Raw genomic sequence first — 24,305 nt, forward strand, 5'->3', positions numbered from 1 at the left:
GAAAAAGTGTGAATTTTATTCTTCAATTTTCATTTGAGAACAAGCTCACTGTGCTGTGGGAAGTTCAATTTGTTCCTGTAAGAGACCATTCAGCTGAAATTTGCCAGATACCCAGATTTAGAACTCAGGATTTGGACATTTTTAGGGAAAACGGTAAACAAAGAGATATGAGAAACATCTATGTGTATACTTGGATTATTTTTGATGTTGGTCTTAGTTTACAAAAATAACTGACAAATGTTTTTGAGATAAATCAAATAATAGAGCTAAATCAAAGAGACAACAACAAAAAATAAAAAAGATAGTTTGAAATGATAGTTCTCATCATTTTTTTTAAAACAAGTGTATAAAATTATGACATTATGACATGAAACTTATATTAAATTTAAGGGACAGCATAGTGATCTAATTTGTGAGTGACCCTTTGATCGCCCCAGGAACTGTTAAAGAATAAAAGAGAGCTTTACTATATATCCTTGAGCTGATGGAAGCAGTTAGTTTTAAAGAAAGCCTGGGAAAACATCAGATAGGAAAGTGGGAGGTTCAGTATTTGGGCAACGTAATATTCATAGGATAAACAGGAATATCCCTATAGCTATGCAGAAAATGCCGAGGCTAGCGGAAGTGTAAAGCCCAAGACAAGTTTTGGAACTGGTGAACCTGTAAAATCTTAGTGGAGGACAGTGTTAAAATGACCAAACTCACTCAAGAATAAACAAAAGTGGGGAGCTGAAAGGGCTGAATCAATAGTATTTAGTTAAGAGTTAAATCCTCAGATAAATTGTCAGAAATAACAGAGCCAAATGTGAAATAAAGACCACACTGGCCAGCTGACAAATGTTTGGAAAAGACATCTTCCTTTGATCTCTGATTCTAAAGGACAGTCAGTAATGATAACAAGTTGAAAATATGCATTGTTTGTATTGAAGCAAAGAGTTTTTAAAAATAGTTTCAACATTAAAGGGGAGCTATATTTCTGAGATGTGAAATGTCTAAGGGAATAGCAAGAAACCTGAGATACCTAACTGTAATTAAAAAAAAACAAACATGCAAGAAATGCTAAGGCCTGAAATAATATAGGAATGCTTGGTTTCTGTTTTTAAAAACAATGTAAAAATCTTTTTATTGGGCAATAGATGTCCTCTAAGACTCATGGATGGGAAAGAATGGTAAAAATAAAAAGGAAAGCTGGGAACAGTAAATGTGTCTTGTTTTGAGAACATAGAATAATGTATTGAGATGTAATTTGATTGAATATATTAAGAAGGATTTATAAAACTTGTACTGAAAAGAATCCATAAGTGAGACCTAAGTACATGGGATAAAGTTTGAATAACAATAATTAAAATTTGTGAAGTATAAAGGTGAGAGGGGAAAGATTCAAAAAGGGACTGAAGGGTCAACTTTTTCATGCAGCAGGTCATGCATTAATGGAATGAGCTGCCAGAGGAAGTGGTGGAGGCTGGTACAATTACAACATTTAAAAGGTATCTGGCTGAGTATATGAATAGGAAGGGTTTAGAGAGATATGGGCCAAACGCTGGCAAATGGGACCAGATTGATTCGGAAACCAGGTTGGCATGTAAAGGTTGAACCTAAGGGTCTGTTTCCACGTTGTATATCTTTATAGCTCTCTGACTCTAATATTCACAAGCTGGAAACGGCTTAAGGGAAAGAGAGCTATAGGATCTTTTAAATTTGATTTGATAGTTAAGACATTTGTGCCTAAGTGCCAGTAATTGAAAATTAACAATAGTTTCTATCAGGAGGTTAACTAGAGGTGAGGAATACCATTACAGATAGATTCAGATCAGGTCACACATTTTACGGGGTGAGTGATTAAGGAAGTTTGTAAATGGCGAGGCATAAAACAGAATTTTCATATCCCCTACCAACTGTCAAGTTCAGACATGTCCAAATGAATGACAAGATGCTGAAGAAAACATTGGCCAAGGTCATTCAGAACACAAGACAGGGGCGAACAGACCTTTTACTGAGAGTCCTGATGGGACTCGGGGCAATTCCCACTGGGAGGACAGGGCTGATTCCATATGAGTCAATGACAGAAAGGTGTTGAGATTGTCAGAGGGTGATGATGACAGGTCGTGAAAAAATATGAAAGAAAAGGGTTAAAAAACTGTGAGAAGGATGTGCAAGCAACTCTATAGGCTGAGTCAAGAAATTAGTGATAAGCAGATCATACATAAAAAGGAAATAGAGGCAGGTACAGGACAGATTTAGATGCCTAATGTAGGAAAGAAAGCTATGTTAAAGGTTGCACCAGAGCAGCAGGAATTTGTGAACTATGAAGATCCTTATGAAGTGATCATACTTGGCATTATATGCACCATTATAGACATAAAAGGGGAAGGTCTTTGGAAGCGCTCATCACAGCTGAAGCATTTTAATAATTAAGTTACAATTTTGTCTAATCTTGACTGACCCAGCGAAGACATGGGATTGGTAATCCTAGCAGAGAGAACCAAGAATACTGCCTGGCAAAAAGAGAGAACTGTGGTATAGTACAAGCAGTGTGGCGCGCAACATCAAAGTTGGGACATTGGAAATAACAACAACAGTGCAAGTACATTCGCAGTGCAGTATGGGTCTACACAAGTAGGGAACTGGACACACTAATAATAATTAACGCACTTTGACTGACATTAAGCACAGGATTGGACAACAAACTTGCGTTGCTTAATGATGATAATGATGGGACTTTGGGCAACTCCCACTGGTATGACTGGGTTGATTCCATATGAGTCAATGACAAGAAGGGTGACGAGATTGTCAGAGGGTCTTTATGATTGGTAGTGAGCAAGTATAAATGGAACGATTTGTGAGAAGGCTGTGAGGTGGTACCTATCCATGGTCTTAAACATTTCTTATATAATGCAGCCCTGATGGTGCTCAATTTATACTTGTGCACTGTGGACAAACTTAATTGTACAGTTAATGATAGGAGGAGCTGAGTTCAACATCTGATCAGCTCAGCCTTCTTTAAGATACAAAAGTGATGCTTGACCTTCAAGAGTCAACTAAAGTCTTAATTGCTCAGAGCAATTGATGTCACCACACTTCTGCACTATAGTTAAATCTGGACAGTGTATCAAAAACACATTAGAGAACTAAAGAAATTCCAATAGACTCGTAAGGTGGACTCATAGACAATTACAGTGCAGAAGATTGCCATTTGGCCTGTTGTGTCTTCCTCAGACAACATAGATCTGACTATGCAAATCCTAATTTCAGCTCTTGGCACAATGACCTGGAAGTTATAGCAATGTAAAGTGATTACCTAAATACAGCTTAAATGTCTGGAGATATCTGACTCAACCACATTTTCAGACAGTGAGTTTCAGAACTCAGCACATATGGATATATTTCTACTCAAATCCCTTTTCAGCTTCTACTTGTTATGTTAATTTTATGTACTCTGCCAACTGATTAATTAAAAATGTGCTTTCCTATCCACTCAATCTATGTCACTCATAATCTTCTATGTCTCTATCAAGTACCCTCTTAACCTTCAGTGCTCCAAACAGCAATCCCATAATACCTAATCTTTCTTCACAGCTTAGACCCTCCAGCACAGGCAATATCTTGGCACCCTCTCTAATGCAAGCACATCTTTCCCCTAAAGAGGGGACCCAGATTTGTACACAGTACTTCAGTTGTGACCGAACCAGAATTTATACAGTTCCACATAACCTTCCCCTCTTCCATTCTATGCCTTGGCTAAGTATCCCATATGCTTTGTTCACCACCCTATCTACCTGCCCTGCTACCTTCAGGGATCTGTAGATGAGTGCACTAGATTTGAGTACTCTCCAGGCTTCCATAGTCATAGTGTAATAGAGGTCTACAGTACAGAAAAAAGCCATTCAGTCCATCAAGTCTGTGTTGTCAATTAGAACCACCTGAATATTTTGATCCCATTTTTCAGCATTTGCTGTATAGCTAGCCTTGTGTGCCTTGGTATCATAAGTAAGTATAATCCCTTACCTTGTTAGCCCTCACCAAATACATGACTTCACATGCTTGACCTCTGAGAGTTAACTAAAGTCTTAATTGCACAGAGCAGTTGATGCCACCACACTGCTGCAGTATAGATAAATCTGGACATTGTATCAAAAACACTGGGTTGAATTCTACTTGTCACTGCTCTGCCCACCTGTTTGCCTGTCAATTTCTATACCATATATGAACTTCTTGATCATACTCTCTACGTTCAGTCAAAATTCTTAATGTACATCACAAACAGCCTCTTCAGGGCTAAGAAGACCAAAGGCAGAAACTCGCAACCCTGAGCTGACATCATCCTTGAAACAGCGGATAACGTTGATGACGCATAGAACATAGAACATAGAACAATACAGCACAGAACAGGCCCTTCGGCCCACGATGTTGTGCCTAACTTCTAACCTAGATTAAGTACCCATCCATGTACCTATCCAAATGCCGCTTAAAGGTCGCCAATGATTCCGACTCTACCACTCCCACGGGATATTATTTAAGTAATGAGAAAAGGAAACAATTGTCACTTAGTAATACCATTACATCATGACAGTATTAAAATCAAATAGAGAATATAGTTATAAAAGAACAAAAAAACTCACTTGTGCTTGTTAACCTCTTCCTTGGTAGTTTCAAGGTGCTCTTTAAGTGTTTTGAGTTCAGTACGTAATTTGTGTTGCCTTTGTTCTTGACGAACTATCTCAGCTATCTGATCATTGAGATGCTTCTCAGTAGCTTGTAGGTTTGACTCCATTAAAATCAGCTTTTGTTCCTGACTGGCAAGCTCCTGAACTACAATTAGACATAAAAATAATTTAACTTGCATCGACCCCTATTAATACCGCAAAATAATATTCTGACATTTTAATACTGAATGCAAATACACAAACCAATTTTACTTTTATTTTCATCACTTGTTTTTTCACCTTCTTCCCTGAAAGCATTAATTCTCTGGTAGGCACAGTTCCCACATGTATCTTGTTCTACACTAGTCATATAAATGTGCAAGACTTGTGTACTGGAAGGCCACTCCATTGTTAAGGAAAACAAATCCTGTTCCCTCTACATGCATTGCCAAAAAGGATAATGAACAGTGTGAGCAGCGAGCCCTGAAGCAGCACATGGGCTGCAACCCCAGTATTGCAATAAATTAGCCCCGGAGCAGGGATTGGGGAAGCAGTCATGGAGCGGACGTGGGGAAGCAGTCCCAGAGCAGGATGTGGGGAAACAGCCCCATGAGCAGGATGTGGGGAAGCAGCCCCATGAGCAGGATGTGGGGAAGCAGCCCCATGAGCAGGATGTGGGGAAGCAGTCCCGGAGCAGGATGTGGAGAAGCAGCCCCAGGAGCAGGATGTGGAGAAGCAGCCCCAGGAACACGATGTGGGGAAGCAGCCCAAGGAACAGGATGTGGAGAAGCAGCCCCATGAGCAGGATGTGGGGAAGCAGCCCCCAGAGCAGGATGTGGGGAAGCAGCCCCATGAGCAGGATGTGGGGAAGCAGCCCCAGGAGCAGGATGGGGGAAGCAGCCCCATGAGCAGGATGTGGGGAAGCAGCCCCAGGAGCAGGATGTGGGGAAGCAGCCCCAGGAACAGGATGTGGGGAAGCAGCCCCGGAGCAGGAGGTGGAGAAGCTGCCCCAGGAGCAGGATGTGGGAAAGCAGCTCCACGAGCAGGATGTGGGGAAGCAGCCCCAGGAGCAGGATGTGGGGAAGCAGCCCCGGAGCAGAATGTGGAGAAGCTGCCCCAGGAACAGGATGTGGGGAAGCAGCCCCGGAGCAGGATGTGGGGAAGCAGGCCCAGGAGCAGGATGTGGGGAAGCAGCCCCCGGAGCAGGATGTGGGGAAGCAGCACCTGAGCAGGATGTGGGGAAGCAGCACCTGAGCAGGATGTGGGGAAGCAGCCCCAGGAGCAGGATGTGGGGAAGCAGCCCCCAGAGCAGGATGTGGGGAAGCAGCCCCAGGAGCAGGATGTGGGGAAGTAGCCCCCAGAGCAGGATGTGGGGAAGCAGCCCCATGAGCAGGATGTGGGGAAGCAGCCCATCAGGAGCAGGATGTGGGGAAGCAGCCCCCAGAGCAGGATGTGGAGAAGCAGCTTCAGGTGCAGAATGTGGGGAAGCAGCTTCAGGAGCAGGATGTAGGGAAGCAGCCCCCAGAGCAGGATGTAGGGAAGCAGCCCCCAGAGCTGGATGTGGGGAAGCAGCCTTGAAGCAGAACGTGGGGAAGCAGCCGCAGGAGCAGAACGTGGGGAAGCAGCCCCAGGAGCTGGACATGGGGAAGCAACCCCGGAGCAGGATGTGGGGGAGCAGCCCCAGAGGAAGTGTTGGGGAAGCATCCATGGAGCGGGACGTGGGGAAGCAACGCCGGTGCAGGACATAGGGAAGCAGCCCCGGAGCGGGACGTGGGGAAGCAACCCTGGAGCAGGACGGGGAGAAGCAGCCGGGGAGCACGACGCAAGAGACTGGTGCAGGGAAAGCAGTCCTGGACCTTACCTTGGAGCAGCTGATTGACTGTATGAAGCAGACTGGTGGCTTGGAGCAGAGTGGGTATGGCTGTTGGACTGGAGTCTAGTGCAAGTCATCAGACCACATACAGAAACCCTGCACTCATCTGCTACAATGTCAAGTTTATATGAAATTTCCTACCTTACTGTATTGTCAACCATTTAATGATGTCCAATTTTTAATTTATTTTTAAACTCTATAAAGTAAAGCAACTACTTGTATTCTTTTGTTGTATCTAAGATGTGTACCTAGGTACATGTCCTAAGATGTCACCATAACAGACAGACATTGTAAAAGCTTTTCTCTGCACTCCTACAATGAAGTACACATGACAATGAAGGATATTCTATTCTTTTCTACTCTATTCTAAAAAAATTGAATCAGTAATCAGAAATAGGATTTCTTGTTGATTCTCCTCAGGAGTATATCAATTGCAATGTCCAAACTCTGATCAGTTAATGCACATTTTCTTTGTAATTGTGTGTTGATTGTTCACATAATCAATTTGACAAACTGTTATTCACCGTAATGTCTCTAGCCCAGAATGCTTAGGACTATATCATTTCAGGATTTCAGAATTTTCTAGATTTTCAAACGATACTGAAATGTTACAGTTGTCACACAATTATCACAGTTGTGTGTGATTCAAAAAACAGTGCTGGCATAAATATCTACCTGAAACATGAAACTGTCAGATAGCAGCATAAAATAGTAGTAAAAGTTGTTTTATCAAATACTGTATCTTCTTTGTTTCCATTCCCAAAGTATTGAATTAAGTAATGCTGATGATGCTGAGGAAATTGCTTAGATCTGCTCAATAGATTTCTGGACTGCAGAGGTTGTAGTATATTATTGTACTTGAGGTAAGTTGAATTTGTATGAACACTGGAAAAGTAGGTCACTTAGATTGTAGGATGCAGAGTAACAGAGTGGTGGCATGGTTGAAATAAAAATATATGTTTAGTGGAGAGCCAAGAATTAATGACTCAATGATGAAACTGAATATACTGTACCAAAATTTACTTCTGAAACAAAAATAGGTGGAAAAGCAAGTTGTGAGGGGAAGAAAAGGGTTGAATTTTTATTTCGCTGAATGGGCAGGGAAGGCTGTACATCAGAGTTTTGACTGCCATTTTAACTTGCTGATCTGATCCCACCATCCATGGATTTTGGAAAAGGTACAGGAGTCATTTAACAGGGCCGCACCCAAACATGTCAGTGCACCAATTCATCTTGCAAATGAGCTAATTAGTATCCCAGTAAAGGGAAAGTGATTTTGGTTTGTTGGCACAGAGACATGAAGTGATGCAATCACCTGAGTAAGAGGTAGCATTGTAATGGGGTGCCATTAAAGTAGATGAAGCCATTTAATATTGTTGCATGAATGGATGAAGGCTTAGGTAGCTTCTTATGCAGTGGTATGTAATGGCAGCAGCCCCGGAGCGGGACGTGGGGAAGCAACCCTGGAGCAGGACGGGGAGAAGCAGCCGGGGAGCACGACGCAAGAGACTGGTGCAGGGAAGGTAGTCCTGGACCTTACCTTGGAGCAGCTGATTGACTGTATGAAGCAGACTAGTGGCTTGGAGCAGAGTGGGTATGGCTGTTGGACTGGAGTCTAGTGCAAGCTATCAGACCACATACAGAAACCCTGCACTCATCTGCTACAATGTCATGTTTATATGAAATTTCCTACCTTACTGTATTGTCAACCATTTAATAATGTCCAATTTTTAATTTATTTTTAAACTCTATAAAGTAAAGCAACTACTTGTATTCTTTTGTTGTATCTAAGATGTGTACCTAGGTACATGTCCTAAGATGTCACCATAACAGACAGACATTGTAAAAGCTTTTCTCTGCACTCCTACAATGAAGTACACATGACAATGAAGGATATTCTATTCTTTTCTACTCTATTCTAAAAAAATTGAATCAGTAATCAGAAATAGGATTTCTTGTTGATTCTCCTCAGGAGTATATCAATTGCAATGTCCAAACTCTGATCAGTTAATGCACATTTTCTTTGTAATTGTGTGTTGATTGTTCACATAATCAATTTGACAAACTGTTATTCACCGTAATGTCTCTAGCCCAGAATGCTTAGGACTATATCATTTCAGGATTTCAGAATTTTCTAGATTTTCAAACGATACTGAAATGTTACAGTTGTCACACAATTATCACAGTTGTGTGTGATTCAAAAAACAGTGCTGGCATAAATATCTACCTGAAACATGAAACTGTCAGATAGCAGCATAAAATAGTAGTAAAAGTTGTTTTATCAAATACTGTATCTTCTTTGTTTCCATTCCCAAAGTATTGAATTAAGTAATGCTGATGATGCTGAGGAAATTGCTTAGATCTGCTCAATAGATTTCTGGACTGCAGAGGTTGTAGTATATTATTGTACTTGAGGTAAGTTGAATTTGTATGAACACTGGAAAAGTAGGTCACTTAGATTGTAGGATGCAGAGTAACAGAGTGGTGGCATGGTTGAAATAAAAATATATGTTTAGTGGAGAGCCAAGAATTAATGACTCAATGATGAAACTGAATATACTGTACCAAAATTTACTTCTGAAACAAAAATAGGTGGAAAAGCAAGTTGTGAGGGGAAGAAAAGGGTTGAATTTTTATTTCGCTGAATGGGCAGGGAAGGCTGTACATCAGAGTTTTGACTGCCATTTTAACTTGCTGATCTGATCCCACCATCCATGGATTTTGGAAAAGGTACAGGAGTCATTTAACAGGGCCGCACCCAAACATGTCAGTGCACCAATTCATCTTGCAAATGAGCTAATTAGTATCCCAGTAAAGGGAAAGTGATTTTGGTTTGTTGGCACAGAGACATGAAGTGATGCAATCACCTGAGTAAGAGGTAGCATTGTAATGGGGTGCCATTAAAGTAGATGAAGCCATTTAATATTGTTGCATGAATGGATGAAGGCTTAGGTAGCTTCTTATGCAGTGGTATGTAATGGCTATTGAGTGTACAAAGTCTATACAACATTAGCTTTCATGGCATTGAATCTATTGTCAGGGAGTGACTCAATAGGGATTAGCTAACCATGGGAAAGGGGTCTGGTAACCACGATCATTCTTCTAAAGGTGAATTAGGCTCTCCGTGTTCATGAGGTATTTGGAGTTGCAAAACCAGTCATTCATACGGCCAATACAGGCCACTAATCCTAAAGCTGGTAGTTTCAGAGTAAGGAGATATCCACCTATGAGAGAGGTGAGGAAAAAATTCTTCTCTGAACATGTCATCAATCCTTAGAATTCCAAAGAATTGTGGAAGGAAAGTCATTGAATACATTCAAGGTTGAGATAAATTGTAAACAAACAGGAACCAAAGGGAATCAGGAATAGGTGGGAAAGTGGAGTTCAGAGCAAGATCAGTCATGATCTAATTGAGTGATCAAGTGGACTTGAGGGGTCTACTCATAACAGGCATGGCAGACGTTTGGCTAGTGAGACATTAGTTTGCACTGTGGTGGCCAGCTCTGAGTCAAGGATTGCTTGCTGTGACTCAGAAGTCCCATCTGGCCTCACAGTTTCTGCCACATCAGAAGAAGACAATGGGATGGGGTGACGCAGAATTCGCTGGATCTATTTTCTCGGGGCCCTCTTCTTAGCCAATTGAACATAGAACAGTACATCACAGTACAGGCCCTTCGGCCCTTGATGTTGTGCCAACCTTATATCCTATTCTAAGATCAAACTAACCGACAAACCCTTCATTTTACTAACATCCATGTGCCTATCCAAGAGTCGCTTAAATGTCCCTAATGTATCTGACTCTACTACCACTGCTGGCAGTGCATTCCATGAACCTAACACTCACTGTGTAAAGAACTGACCTCTGACATCTCCCCTAAACCTTTCTGCAATAGCCTTAAAATTATTCCCCCTTGTAATAGCCATTTCCACCATCGGAAAAAGTCCCTCACTATTCACTACATCTGTGCCTCTCATCATCTTGTACATCTCTATCAAGTCACCTCTCATTCTTCTTCATTCTAATGAGAAAAGAACTAGCTCCCTCAATCCTTTTTTATATGACATGCCCTCCAGCCCAGGCAGCATCCTGGTAAATCTTCTCTGCACCCTCTCCAAACCTTCCACATCCTTCCTATAATGGGGCAACCAGAACTGAACACAATAGTCCAAGTGTAGTCCAATCAGACTTGGTTACTGCAGAGCTGCAGCATAACCTCATGGCTCAAACTCAATCCCCCTCCTAATGAAAGCAAATACACCATACACCTTCTTAACAACTCAGTCAACTTGGGTGGAAACTATGGACATGGACCCCAAATACTTGTGTTCCTCTACACTTCCAAAATGAATCACTTCACACTTTTCCAGATTGAAACTCCATCTGCCAATTATCATCCCAGTTCTGCATCCTGTGAATGTCCCATTGCAACCTACAACAGCTCTCCACACTATCCACAACTCCACCGACATTTGTGTCATTGCAACCTTAGTAACTCAACCTTCCACTTCCTCATCCAAGTCATTTATAAAAAACACAAAAAGCGAAGCCCCAGAACAGATCCCTGCGGAACACCACTGGTTACCGAGTTCCAGGCTAAATACTTTCCATCTACCACCACCCTCTGTCTTCTATGGGCCAGCCACTTCTGTATCCCAACAGCCAAATTTCCCTGTATTCCATGCCTTACTTTCTGAATGAACCTACCATGGGGAACCTTATCAAATGCCTTGCTAAAATCCATGTACACCACAACCACTTCATGAATTTGTTTTGTCACATTCTCAAAGTTGAGGTTTCCTATTTGCTGACCTCTTCCAATGACCCCCAAACAGTCAATCTCCAGGTCACAGCAATTGGCAAACATCTCCCAATTATCAGGGTCACTATCCACCATCTTTATATCTGACTTGCAGGTAACCTTTGAGCAAAGGTACAGACTTTCAGGATGTTATGACCAAATTTAATATTATTGATGGTCTTTTGGTATACACCTGTCATCAACTGAAATAATGTGGTCAAGTCAGGACATCTGTCATTGGATGGGGAAGTGACTTTGGTAACCAAGAAATTCTGAAGATCATCTGAGAGAGTGAAAGTGGAAATTATTAGCCTTTTCTCTTGGCTGGCATGTATGGTCCAAGTCTGACTACTGCGAAAGAGTACTGTGAAGATGTGGGCAAGTTAGACTCTCAGATTGGGGTTCTTGGTCAGGTTGCTGTTCCAAATAGGCATAACATCTCTAGCTTTTGAAATATGGAGAGTTTAGCATTATGAGATGTAGGCATCACTGGCTAGGCCAGCATTTATAACTTAGCACTAATGTCCAGAGGATATCTAAGAGTCAACCACATTGCTTTGGATCTGGAGTTATAGGTAGATCAGACCAGGTAAGAAAGGCAGATTTCTTCCTCTGAAGGGCATTAATAAACCAAATGGAATTTTACAAAAATCAACTGTGGTTACATGATTACTATTAGGCCATTCTTTACCCCAGATATTTGCACCAGCCTGGATTTTCAATCTGACAAAGGCAACATGGCATGGGCAAATATGTTTTTCAGGATACTTGGCAGAAGGATACATTTTAGTTGTTTCAGTCATTGTGGTCACCATTGTTATGTACAAAATCACAATTTTCACATCATACACATCCTTGGATGCTGCCTCCTCTCTCCACCAGAGACAAGTTCATGAAGTTGCTACAGAAATTCTAGCTTCTAACCTCAAAAGACTTCAGGCAGTATATCATCAGTACCTGGGGTGTTGTCCAAAGGAAATGACTAAATAGCTTTGCTAAGATCCTCTACTGTAGGTTTAACTTTCAGCTCTGTCATGACAGGCAATATTTCTATGATATCTAGAACTTCCTTGGAGATCATATTCTCTCAATAAGAAGGGGATATTGCAATAACTAACACATGGAATAAAGCAATAGATGGCACTATATTTCTGGAACATAGAAAAGTGAACATTATCTTACCCAAATGAATTAACATTTAAGGACAACAATCGAGTTCATTAACTGCTAAAAGAAATGTCTGGAATAAAACATACATATAATCTGAAAAGGACTGTTTCTTCATTTGCTGTAAACCTCAAATGATCTCACAGATTGAAGACAACTTCTTGCCAAAAAAAGATACAATAACACATTTGCAGTTCACAGAATCCAAGTTGCTGTAGTATAGTAAGAGAACCTTTGGCCCATCACTTCTGTATCAGCTCTCTCAGCAATTGATGTAGCGCTAATCTTCTGTCTTTTCTCCTCATTCCTGTACATTATTTCTGCACTTATAATAACTTACTGTTCACCTGAAAGCCTCAATTTAACCAGCCTCCACCACACCTCAAGGCAGCATGCTCTATATCTTAGCAACTTGTTTTGCGAAGAATTTCTCTCTCTACGTCTTTGATTCAGTTATGGGTGGGAACAGTTTCTCTCTTTTTATCTGTCCAAAAAAAACTCATTAACTATTGCTTTCTTTTTCCTATCCCTTAGTTAATTTGTATTCTTATTGCTACAGTCTGTTATCTTCCATGACCTATAAATTTCCTCAAAAGTCTATTGCATGGTTGCTTATTCCCATATCAAACACCGTTTAGACGTCCATGGACATGAACCAGCAGCCTTGACTTTACCAACTCCTTTCTCATAACTCTTTAAAAAGCTCAAACAAGTTAATTAGATTTGATTTTCTTTTAACGAATCCATGCTGACTTTTCCAAATTAAACGACATTTTTCCATACATTTATTAATTATAACCTAAATAATTGTATCTAGGAGTTTCTCCACCAATGTTAAGTTGATTATTCAGTAACTATCTTTACAATCTTTGAACACGGGTGCAATATTTTAAATTCTCCAATTCTCCAGCACCATCACCAAATCCAGGAAAGATTAAAAAATTGATTCTACAATTTCCACTCTCCCTTCCTTCAACATCCTTGGATGTATCTCATCTGGCTCGAACTTGTCAACTTTAAGTACCAACAGCGTACCTAATGCCTCTTTATCAATTTTACATTTTTCAATTGACCGAGATTCCTCCTCTGTCACCACGGCCTGGCCAAGAAAGGTGAGATTGTAATCCAGAGTAAAAATACTGAACGGCAAATCAATGATGTGAAATGGAATGAAAACCAGTCAAACAATCTTCTGAACACTTACACTGTTTTGTTGTGGAAGAAACATAGAGTTAATGATTATACAGCACCACGGTTGCAGAAATGTTTAAACTTATGTCTTCCACAACTACACAGAGAACTTGGATTTCTAACTCAATACATTTTAGTGGTGTGCTGTAATGAATGCCAGTGTATAACAAGTATTGCTTCACCTTAAACAATATTCTATAGTTAAATCACTGGCATAGCCACAGTAAATGAAAATAAATGTGACATTTATGAACAATCAATTCAGCTGAAAAATCTGGGTGTGCCATGAAATTGTTTGCCTCACTGAAGTGTACCATTTCCAGTGGGAACCACTGCTCTAACTACTTAACTGACTGCAAATATTTGTAGCTCATCTTTAGTAAAGTTTGTACAACTATAGTGAGTAGTTGCTGAAATTATGCAGGATTTTAAAATTCTGCAACATGGTCAATCACTGTGCAGTGCATACCTGAAACAGGTATTAGGGTTTCTGCATATACAAATAATGTGTACAGAAGTGCAGTGGCAAAGCAGTGATATTGATCGATTAGGAATCTAAAGGTTTGGACTAACAATGAAATGGTAAATTGTGTAATTAAAATAAGAAAGTAACCCAAAGGCAAGACTAGAGGTAGTGATTAAAATTAATAATGGAAATACAAATAATTAAGTTAATTATTAATTAAGAATTCATGAAGATGACAGGAGAGATGATATGTTCTAACTGCAGGATGTGGAAGCTTGTGGACACTATTGTGATCCAAGGCAAAGTCATCAGTAAGTAAATATCTGCATCTCAGGAACGTTGGCTCAGAGTCAGTGCGTTGGCAGTTAAAATGGAATGAATCAGCAAGTGCAAAAGTTATCCTTACACTTTCTTTCAAAGACAGTTGTACCACTCAGTCTTCCACTTTGTTCCATGATCAGGGACAGGAGGGTGCAAATGTAAGTGACACTGATGTGAGTATTGAGAAGGTAGAAGTGGATGCATCTCAGCCTCAGCAATTGCCCAACAGATCTGCAGCTCTTTCAGCTTTTGTGGAGAAAAGCAAGGGCTGCAGGGTGAATGAAAAGACTGAAATTGGCAGCGTAATATCAAAGTTTGACAATATTTTACGAAGATTCTATAGTACCTTCTGGATAACTGTAATTGACAATCCAAATCTTCATCGCTATCAAGTGAGAGGGGTCCAGCTCATAAAACACTTCAGTTTTTATTTCATCACTTACAGGAGGCACAATACTAAGGCTGAGAGCCTGCTGTGACTTTGGTAGGATATAATTCATGACTATATATTGAAATTAATTGGACACTCAGCATATACCAACAATTAATACTAACGTTTTACTATTTTTCAAAATGGCAATGAGAATTCTAGCTGTACTTCTGAAAAAAATTTCCAACTTTCACTTGTTAGGCAACTATTCTCTGCTACAATGTTATAATTAATTTGGCTTCTTGTGACAAATAGAACTGGAGTTAGGTTTTGTACAGGTTTGAGCATTTATTTACAGCTACACATTACAAGCATACACTACTTAACCTACCAACTATACTTACAGTCTGTATTCATTTATTAGGCATACAGATAAACACATCTACCATAAAATTACACCATACACTCAGTCATATTCAGAAGGCAAGCTAACAGCAGAGACTTTTCAAGGACAATTAGAAATGGGTAATAAATACTGCTCTTTCCAGAAATATCCACATCCCACACACATATCCAGACCGTGCCACCCAAAATTCTCGACCTTCAATCTTCCCCTCCTTATCCTCTGGTCTCTATTTCTGTCCTCAGTTGACACTACAAGTGATTTGTCAACATATTGGCATTACAGTGGCATGGATTGTGTACACTCTACATCCCCCACTGCACGCAGAAATGGTCACATCGCAATTTGCTCCCTCACATTCCTTACCCAATTCCTTGCCCTTCAATTTTAAACGTGCTCCATTATTTTTGGAGATAATGTTAATGATTAAACACAATCATTTGCCAATTTTCAAAATAATTCTTTGGATGCAGCAATCGTTGTAAACAAAACAGAAAAGAATTATATAAATCCTGACCATTTATGGCAAATAAATATAGCAAAAATGACATATGCAACACCTCAAATTCTCCATAATAACCAGTTTCTTTTTTTTTGTTCTTCCTTAATTGGTTGAGGCACCAGCACAAACAGTAGCACGTTTATTTACAATCCCTTTGGCAGACGTACAATTGCCCAGGGCTACAACACAATCTAACTAATGTTCAAACTGGCAGGTAATCTTATGTCAAACATATTTTTTTGATTTAAGATGATCAATAGATTCTTGTTTAGAGGCAATTTCTCAGATGCTTTCACCGAGTCTTTCTCACAGGTAACATTCACGGAGCTACGTTTATGAATTATGAATATAAAAAGAACGTTATTCCTTTTGAACAAAGGTTTCCTGCACAAAACAATTTTAGATCGATATCACTTAAAATACACCCATCTGCAATGACTGGTTTGCACTGAGAAAGATTGGGATTGCGTCTACGTTTTAAAATTTGTACCACAAAGAAACAATCAATCCAAACAATAAAAAATAGTTCAGGTCAAGATTACATTTCTTTTATTTAGTTTCATGTAAAAAGATAATAAATGCAGTGTTCTAAGATATGCTTGCGTATAAAGTTTCCCTAATTAAGTTTAGACACCCATTTTAGGCATGTTGGAATATGTTTCCGTTGCAGCAAAATTTCCTGAAGAAATTAGGAATTCCAAGTCCCATTCCCAAATCTGGTATTTCTCATTTCCGTGGAGGATGGGGATGGGGGGTTAGAGACAGACTGTAGTTCGCACATGTGCAGTTACTAGAAACAGCTAGCCTTTAAATGATTAGCTTCCTTCACTAATATTGGATTTTGGAGCTCCTAGTGTCTGGAGCCTAGATTGTAGCCAGGGTGTGCAGAGCAGACCAAATAGAAGCAGGTCTGGTTCAAATAAATTTCTTTTGAAAAGCTTGGATACACCTTTGGACAGGTATGTCTGCAGGTATAGTCTCAGGGGACCTTGGGTGAGTGTCAGGGATCTTTTGGTGAGGGTCAGGGATCATTTGATTGGGGGGGGGGGAAAGTGTGTTGAGGGGCAATCTTTTTATCAGAGACATGTAGACTCAAAACATTAGCTTGCTTTCTCTCCATGGTGGAAGTGGGTACTGCAGATGCTGGAGATTAGGGTTTAGATTAGAGTGGTGCTGGAAAAGCACAGCAGGTCAGACAGCATCTGAGGAGCAGGAGGAAGAGATGCTGCCTGACCTGCTGTACTTTTCCAGCACCATTCTAATCTTGACTGCTTTCTCTCTACGTATGCTGCCTGATTTGCTGTGATCTCCAGCATTTTTTTATTTTGAGTACAGATTCCAGCATCTGCAGTAGTTTGCTCCTCAGGTACTCTTTGGATTTGGTTGGGGAACATCTTTGTTAGAGGTTAAGGCATGCTTGTGTGTAAAAAGTGCATACATTCATTTAGACCAGCAATATTCTCAAGGGAAATTGTCCAAAATAAAAGTGGTATTTCTTCTTTTTTTGTTTCCTAAGTGATTGCTGGGCCCCTTGCTAAGATAGAAAGTGAGGTCTGCAGATGCTGGAGATCAGAGCTGAAAATGTGTTGCTGGAAAAGGACAGCAGGTCAGGCAGCATCCAGGGAACAGGAGAATCGACGTTTCGGGCATAAGCCCTTCTTCAGGATTCCTAAAGAAGGGCTTATGCCCGAAACGTCGATTCTCCTGTTCCCTGGATGCTGCCTGACCTGCTGCACTTTTCCAGCAACACATTTTCACCCCTTGCTAAGATATTTGTACTATCGATGGTCACAGGTGAGGTGCCGGAAGACTGGAGATTGGCTAATGTGGCACCACTATTTAAGAAAGGTGGTAAGGGAACTATAGACTGGTGAGTATGACATCGGTGGTGGGCCAGGTTGTTGGAGGGAATCCTGAGGGATAGGATTTACATGTATTTGGAAAGGCAAGGACTGATTAGGGATGGTCAACATGGCTTTGTGCGTGGGAAATCATGTCTCACAAACTTGATTGAGTTTTTTGAAGAAGTAACACAGAGGATTGTTGAGGGAAGACCTGTGGATATGATCATTATGGACTTCAGTAAGGTATTTGACAAGGTTCCTTCTGGTAGACTGGTTAGCAAGGTTAGATCATACAGAATACATGGAGAAGTAGCCATTTGGATACAGAAATGTCTGGAAGGTAGAAGAAAAAGGGTGGTGGTGGAGAGTTGCTTTTCAGAATGTAGGCCTATGATCAATCATGTGCCACAAGGATCAGTGCTGGGTCCACTGCTTCTTTTCATTTCTTTAAATGATTTGGATATGAAGATTGGAGATATAGTTAGTAAGTTTGCAGATGACACCAAAATTGGAAGTGTAGTGGACAGCTAAGAAGGCTACTTCAAAGTACAATGGGATCTTGATCAAACTGGCCAATGAGCTGAGGAGTGGCAGATGAAGTTTAAGTTAGATAAATGTGAGGTGCTGCATTTTGGAAAGGTAAATCATGGCAGAACTTATACACTTAATGGTAAGGTCCTGTGGAATGTTGCGGAATAGAGAGACCTTGGAGTGCAGGATCAAAGTTTCTTGAAAGTGGAGTTGCAGGTAGATTGGATAGTGAAGAAGGCGTTTGGTAAGCTTGCCTTTATTGGTCAAAGCATTGAGCATAAGAGTTGGGAGGTCATATTGCAGCTGTTCAGCCACTTTTGAAAGACTGCGTGCTGTTCTGGTCTCCCTACAGGAAGGATGTTCTGAAAGGGTTCAGAAAAGATTTACAAGGAGATAGCCAGGGTTGAAGGGTTTGAGCTATAAGGAGAGGCTAAATAGGCTGGAGCTGTTTTCCCTGGAGCATCGAAAGCTGAGGGGTGACCTTATAGAGGTTTACAAAACCATGAGGGGTATGGATAGGGTAAATAGGCAAGGTCTTTTCCCTGGGGTGGGGGAGTCCAGAACTAGACGTCATAGGGTTAGGGTGAGAGGGAAAAGACTTAAAAAGGGCTAAAGGGGCAACGTTTTCATGCAGAGGGTGGAGCATGTATGGTGTGAGCTGCCAGAGAAAGTGGTGGAGACTGGGACAATTACAACATTTAAAAGACATCTGGATGGGTATACGAATAGGAAAGTTTAGAAGGATATGGACCAAATGTTATCAAATGGGACTTGATTAATTTAGGATATCTGGTTGGAATGGATGAATTGGATTGAAGGGTCTGTTTCCGTGCTGTACATCTCAACGACTCTATTGGATCTTGAGTACCTTTGAACTTAAAATGGCTCTGTAATATAGCAACAGCCTGAGTCAGCAGCTGGTAGTCTCTTGGACACTTCCTCGGTCGCCCTACCTGGCTCCGAATCCATCTGGACTAAAAACCACAAGTACAAGTGGCTGTTTTTAAAGGTTGAGTTCATGGAGTTGGACTTGCTCCACCTCTGTGCACTCAACCTGGGAACAAAAATCAGGGCCTAACTGTCACATACAGAAGTTTAAACTCTATTCCCAAAAATATATATCACATGAATGATGAATATAAAATTCTTCATAATTTTTATCAAACACAATTATTGCCACCAAAACACTACCATGGTTTTGCAGTAGACAAGGAGCAATTCATCAGACGAATGAGACTTCAGGAATTCTTTCAAGATGCCAGCAGTGATCCCAGTGAGCCCACTGAAGAGCCGGAACAGTCATCACAAGGATCCATAGAGGGGGGTACCAAAAAAGGAATCAACTTGGACCCCACCAGAAGGCCGCTGCCTGGGTTTGATCAAACCATCAGGAAATATAGAAATGCCAGATTCGTCAGCCGCACCTACAGGGTAGAGCAGAACATCACCCGATCACAACGCAATGCCATCCATGCTCTCAAAACCAATCACAACATTGTCATCAAACCAGCAGAAAAAGGAGGAGTCTTCGTTCTTCAGAATAGGACAGATTACTGCAAGGAAGTGTACCGACAACTGAACAACCAGGAACACTACAGGCAACTACTGGCCGATCCAACCAAAGAACACACTAGTGAACTAAACACATTAATCAGGACTTTGAATCCAGTCCTTCAAAGTTCCCTCCGCGCCCTCATCCCATATACTTCTTGCATAGGCGACTTCTACTGCCTTCCAAAGATACACAAAGCCAATACACCAGGACGTCCCATCATATCAGGCAAAGGGAACCTGTGTGCAAACCTCTTTGGCTATGTCAAAGGCATCTTGAAACCTATTGTACAGGGAACCCACAGCTTGTGCCGCGACACTACAGATTTCTTACAGAAACTCAGCACCCACAGACCAGTCAAACCGGGAACATTCCTCATCACAATGGATGTTTCAGCACTCTACACCAGCATCTCCCACAATGACGGCATCGCGCCAACCATCTCAGTGCTCAACACCAACAACTGCCAATCTCTCAGCACCATCCTACAATTCATCCGCTTTATCCTCAACCACAATGTTTTCACCTTTGACAACCAGTTCTTCTGGTCCCCATTGGGACCATATTTGCACCCCAATATGTCAACATTTTCATGCACAGGTTCGACCAAGACTTCTTCTCTACGCAGGACATCCAACCAACAATATACACAAAGTACATTGACGATATTTTCTTCCTCTGGACCCATGGCGAGGAGTCACTGAAACAACTACACAGTGACATCAGTGAGTTTCATCCCACCATCAAATTCACCATGGAGTACTCTGTACTATCTGTCTCACTCTTGGACACATGCATCTCCATCAAGGATGGGCACCTCAGCACCTCACTTTACCTCAAACTCACAGATAACCTCACGATACTACACTTCTTCAGCTTCCACTCGAAACATATTAAAACAGCCATCCCCTATGGACGAGCCCTATGCATACACAGGATCTGTTCAGATGAGAAGAAACGTGACAGACACCTGAAGGTGCTCAAGGATGGCCTCATAAGAATGGGGTACGATGCTCAACTCATCGACTGCCAGTTCCGATTTGCCACAGCGAAGAACCGTAATAACCTCCTCAGGATGCAAACACAAGCTGCAACCGACAGGGTACCCTTTGTTGTTCAGTACTTCCCAGGAGCCAAAAAACTACTCCATGCTCTTTGCAGCCTTCAACACATTACCAATGAGGATGAGCACCTCACTAAGACCTTCCCTACACCTCCACTTCTCGCCTTTAAACAACCACCAAACCTCAAACAGATCATTGTTTACAGCAAGCTGCCCGGCTTTCAGGACAACACCATGCAACCTTGTCACGCTGGATGCTGCAAAACGTGTCAGAGTGGGGACACCTCCCACCATGTACATGACAGGTACTTATGCGACTCAGCCAACGTTGTCTATCTCATACGCTACAGGCAAGGATATCCTGAGGCATGGTACATTGACGAGACCAAGCAGAGACCACGGCAACGGACGAATGGACACCGCACAACAATCAACAGACAGGCATGTTCCCTCCCAGAATTACCCTTTACTTTGCTCAAAAACTGCATGAATCTATGTAAGATTCTGTAAATCTATTTTTTAGATTAGAATTAGTCTGACCATTGTGGCACAGACAGTCTCACAGAGGGCAGCTCACACCTTAAGTGCATTATCTGGGCGAACATGACACCAATTGTGAAAGTTCACTTGAGAATATAACTTTTAAATGTTCTGCGATTTACACATGAAAGAACTGAAGACAACATGTTCCTTCTAAAAGATGAGAGTCTTAACAAACAATCCAGGTCTTTTTCAATATATAATTTCAGTTACATCACATTGTAAACTTTTGCTATAAATTCTGTTTCTCACGATCTTCTACTCCACAACCACCTGATGAAAGAGCAGCATGCTGAAAGCTAGTACTTCCAAATAAACCTGTTGGACTATGAGCTGCTGTTGTTTGTTTTTAACAATTATTAGTTTTTCTCCTGTCTTCCCCACCAAGTTAAATAGACTGGATAAGACTTTTGCATTGGAATTGACATGAGCTCCAAAATGGGTTTGCAACAATATTAGTCTCAGTTATATCTTGGTCTTTGGGCCACTCTTAGATCTCTAGCTAAATAAGATATAATCTTGTATTACCCTCACAGATTAGGAAAATGTGCCTTTGAAAGAAGTTATTGCTTCACAGTCTTTTAATCTAAAGCATCTTAGAATATTTTTGTGTGTTAAGAACAATACATAAGTGTTGATAAGATTGCTGTCAAACTCTATTCCCCAGTCATTGATTACATACCTCCCCATGGCAATGAGCTGAGGACAAAGCAGATTACCCACAACCCGATGTCTCACTGAAGTGCCGGAGCTGCGTTTCTGACCTCATCCAGTATCAAGACCTTCAATTTCCAACTCTGCAGCATACCTGTCTCTGCTGTGCCTCAAACTACATGGGGAAACTCTCAATCATTGATTTTCTCCTTTCAGACTCAACTATTCCAATACACTGTTGGGCTGACTCCCAGCTGAATTTGAGTTCATCAGACACTCTGTTGTCCATATTCTGTTTGCACCAAATCCCATTAGCACATCACTTGCCCTTGCTGGCCGACCTTGGCTTGTGGATCTTTGACTTTAAAATTTGCATCCTTGCTTTCAATTTGTCTCACAGCGCCATGGACCAGGGTTCAATTCCAGCCTCAGCGACTGTCTGTGTGAAGTTTGCACATTCTCCCTGTGTCTGTGTGGGTTTCCTCCGTGTGCTCCAGTTTCCTCCCACAATCCAGAGGTGTGCAGGTTAGTGCTCAGGGATGTGTGGTTTAGGTGCATTAGTCAGGGGTAAATGTAGAGAAGTAGGGGAATGGGTCTGGGTGGGTTACTCTTTGGAGGGTCAATGTGGACCTATTGGGCCAAATGGATTGTTTCCACACTGTAGGGATTCTATGAAAGTGTCAGTGTTCCCCATCTCTTTAAATGTGTCCAGAAAATTGCTCCATGATCTTTGAACTCCTACAACTCTGGCTTAGTAAGCATGTGTTTACATTGGTCCACTTTGAACTCAGCTGCCTAAACTCTGGAATTCCCCTCCCTGAACCACTCTGACTTCCCCCTTGAAACATCTTCTGAAAAAAAACTTACCTTTTCAATCAAGTGTTTAGGTATCTACTCTAGTATATCATGTCACTTGGTCTCAAAGGTTGTTTGAAAATACTACTGGGAAGTGCCTTGAGAAGATTTATTATGGTTTGGGATCTATATAATGCAAGTTGGTGTTGCTAAAATCTCTTACTTTAACACCTATTGGGATCTTTCCTTAAAGCTTCTCAGATGTCTTGGTGTAGAACTTAATCTGACAACACCTGTACAAAGCATCTCAGAATGTTTGGCTACATTAACTACACAATAGATTTCCAAGTTGCTGTAGTTGCTTCAAGAGCCAGTGGGAACTATTAAAGTTCAGTTTCACAGACAGTCTGCATTCCAGTCAGTCACACAAGGGAACCCTTTTTGGGCAGCAAACATGGCAGGCCTTTGTAATGTGGTGTACACTGCAATTGGAGGTCTAATATCTTTGTCCGTGTGAGTGTTTTGTGTTGCACATGTGCATCACTCTCTCCCTCGTTCTCTGTACCTTTAAAATTTCAATTATTAAATGTTTACTTTTGTTACTTATCAATACATCTAAGTGAAAGATAAATCCTTTGTTCTGAGTGAAAGGGTAACTAATTTGTGTTTTTACAAAGAAATAATAACTCAAATTAAGTTGAGACAATTGGTTTGCCTTACCCTTACACACTGTCATTAATCAGAATGTTTTATATTTTCCATCAACAAAATACGTATGGTCATATGAATCAGCTTATCAACAAAATTCCATTTATTTATTTTTCATAGAACTATAATTGTCACATTGGCATGCATTTATATGGGACCTTTAATGTGGAAAATGCCAAATAATAATTCAGAAGAATAACAAAACACACGGACATTATGCCCAAAGTAGTAGAGGTGAACATTAGAAATCGAAACAGGTATTTAACAGAAATTGGCTGTTCGGCCCAGTGAAGCTGCTGCACCATTCAATAAGAGCATGGTGATCTGACTGTTGCCTTAACTCTATCTTCCTGTCTTTACCCCTGACCCCTTGACTTCTTTGTGGATTAGAAATCTATCTAACTCAGCCCGAATATATGCAATGATCTAACCTCCATTGCTCTCTGTGGATGAACAAAGAGACCTTGGAGTGAACAAAGAGACCTTGGAGTGCAGGTTCAAAGCTCCTTGAAAGTGGAGTCGCAGGTAGATAGGATACTGAAGAAGGCGTTTGGTATGTTTTCATTTATTGGTCAGAGTATTGAGTACAGGAGTTGGGAGATCATGTTGCGGCTGTACAGGACATTGGTTAGGCCACTGTTGGAATATTGTGTGCAATTCTGGTCTCCTTCCTATTGGAAAGATGTTGTGAAACTTGAAAGGGTTCAGAAAAGATTTACAAGGTCGTTGCCAGGGTTGGAGGATCTGAGCTATAGAGAGAGGCTGAACTGGCTGGGGCTGTTTTCCCTGGAGTGTTGGAGGCTGAGGGGTGACCTTATAGAGGTTTACAAAATTATGAGGGGCATCAATAGGGTAAATAGACAAAGTCTTTTCCCTGGGGTTG

The 24,305-nt window shown here is 41.1% G+C and overlaps 1 protein-coding gene across 6 annotated transcripts in view; it reads right to left on the reverse strand.

Annotated features, from left to right (window-relative positions):
- Positions 1–24,305, reverse strand: part of LOC122549388 (polyamine-modulated factor 1-binding protein 1-like) — a 508,658-nt gene that overhangs the window by 165,260 nt on the left and 319,093 nt on the right. For all 6 annotated transcript variants that reach the window (XM_043689125.1, XM_043689128.1, XM_043689124.1 and 3 more), the window contains one exon: positions 4,620–4,809. In XM_043689125.1, the coding sequence (XP_043545060.1) occupies positions 4,620–4,809 (190 nt within the window). The remainder of the gene's footprint in view (positions 1–4,619; positions 4,810–24,305) is intronic.

The sequence above is a fragment of the Chiloscyllium plagiosum genome, chromosome 4 (genome assembly GCF_004010195.1).
Source record: "Chiloscyllium plagiosum isolate BGI_BamShark_2017 chromosome 4, ASM401019v2, whole genome shotgun sequence".
Taxonomy (NCBI): Eukaryota; Metazoa; Chordata; class Chondrichthyes; order Orectolobiformes; family Hemiscylliidae; genus Chiloscyllium; species Chiloscyllium plagiosum.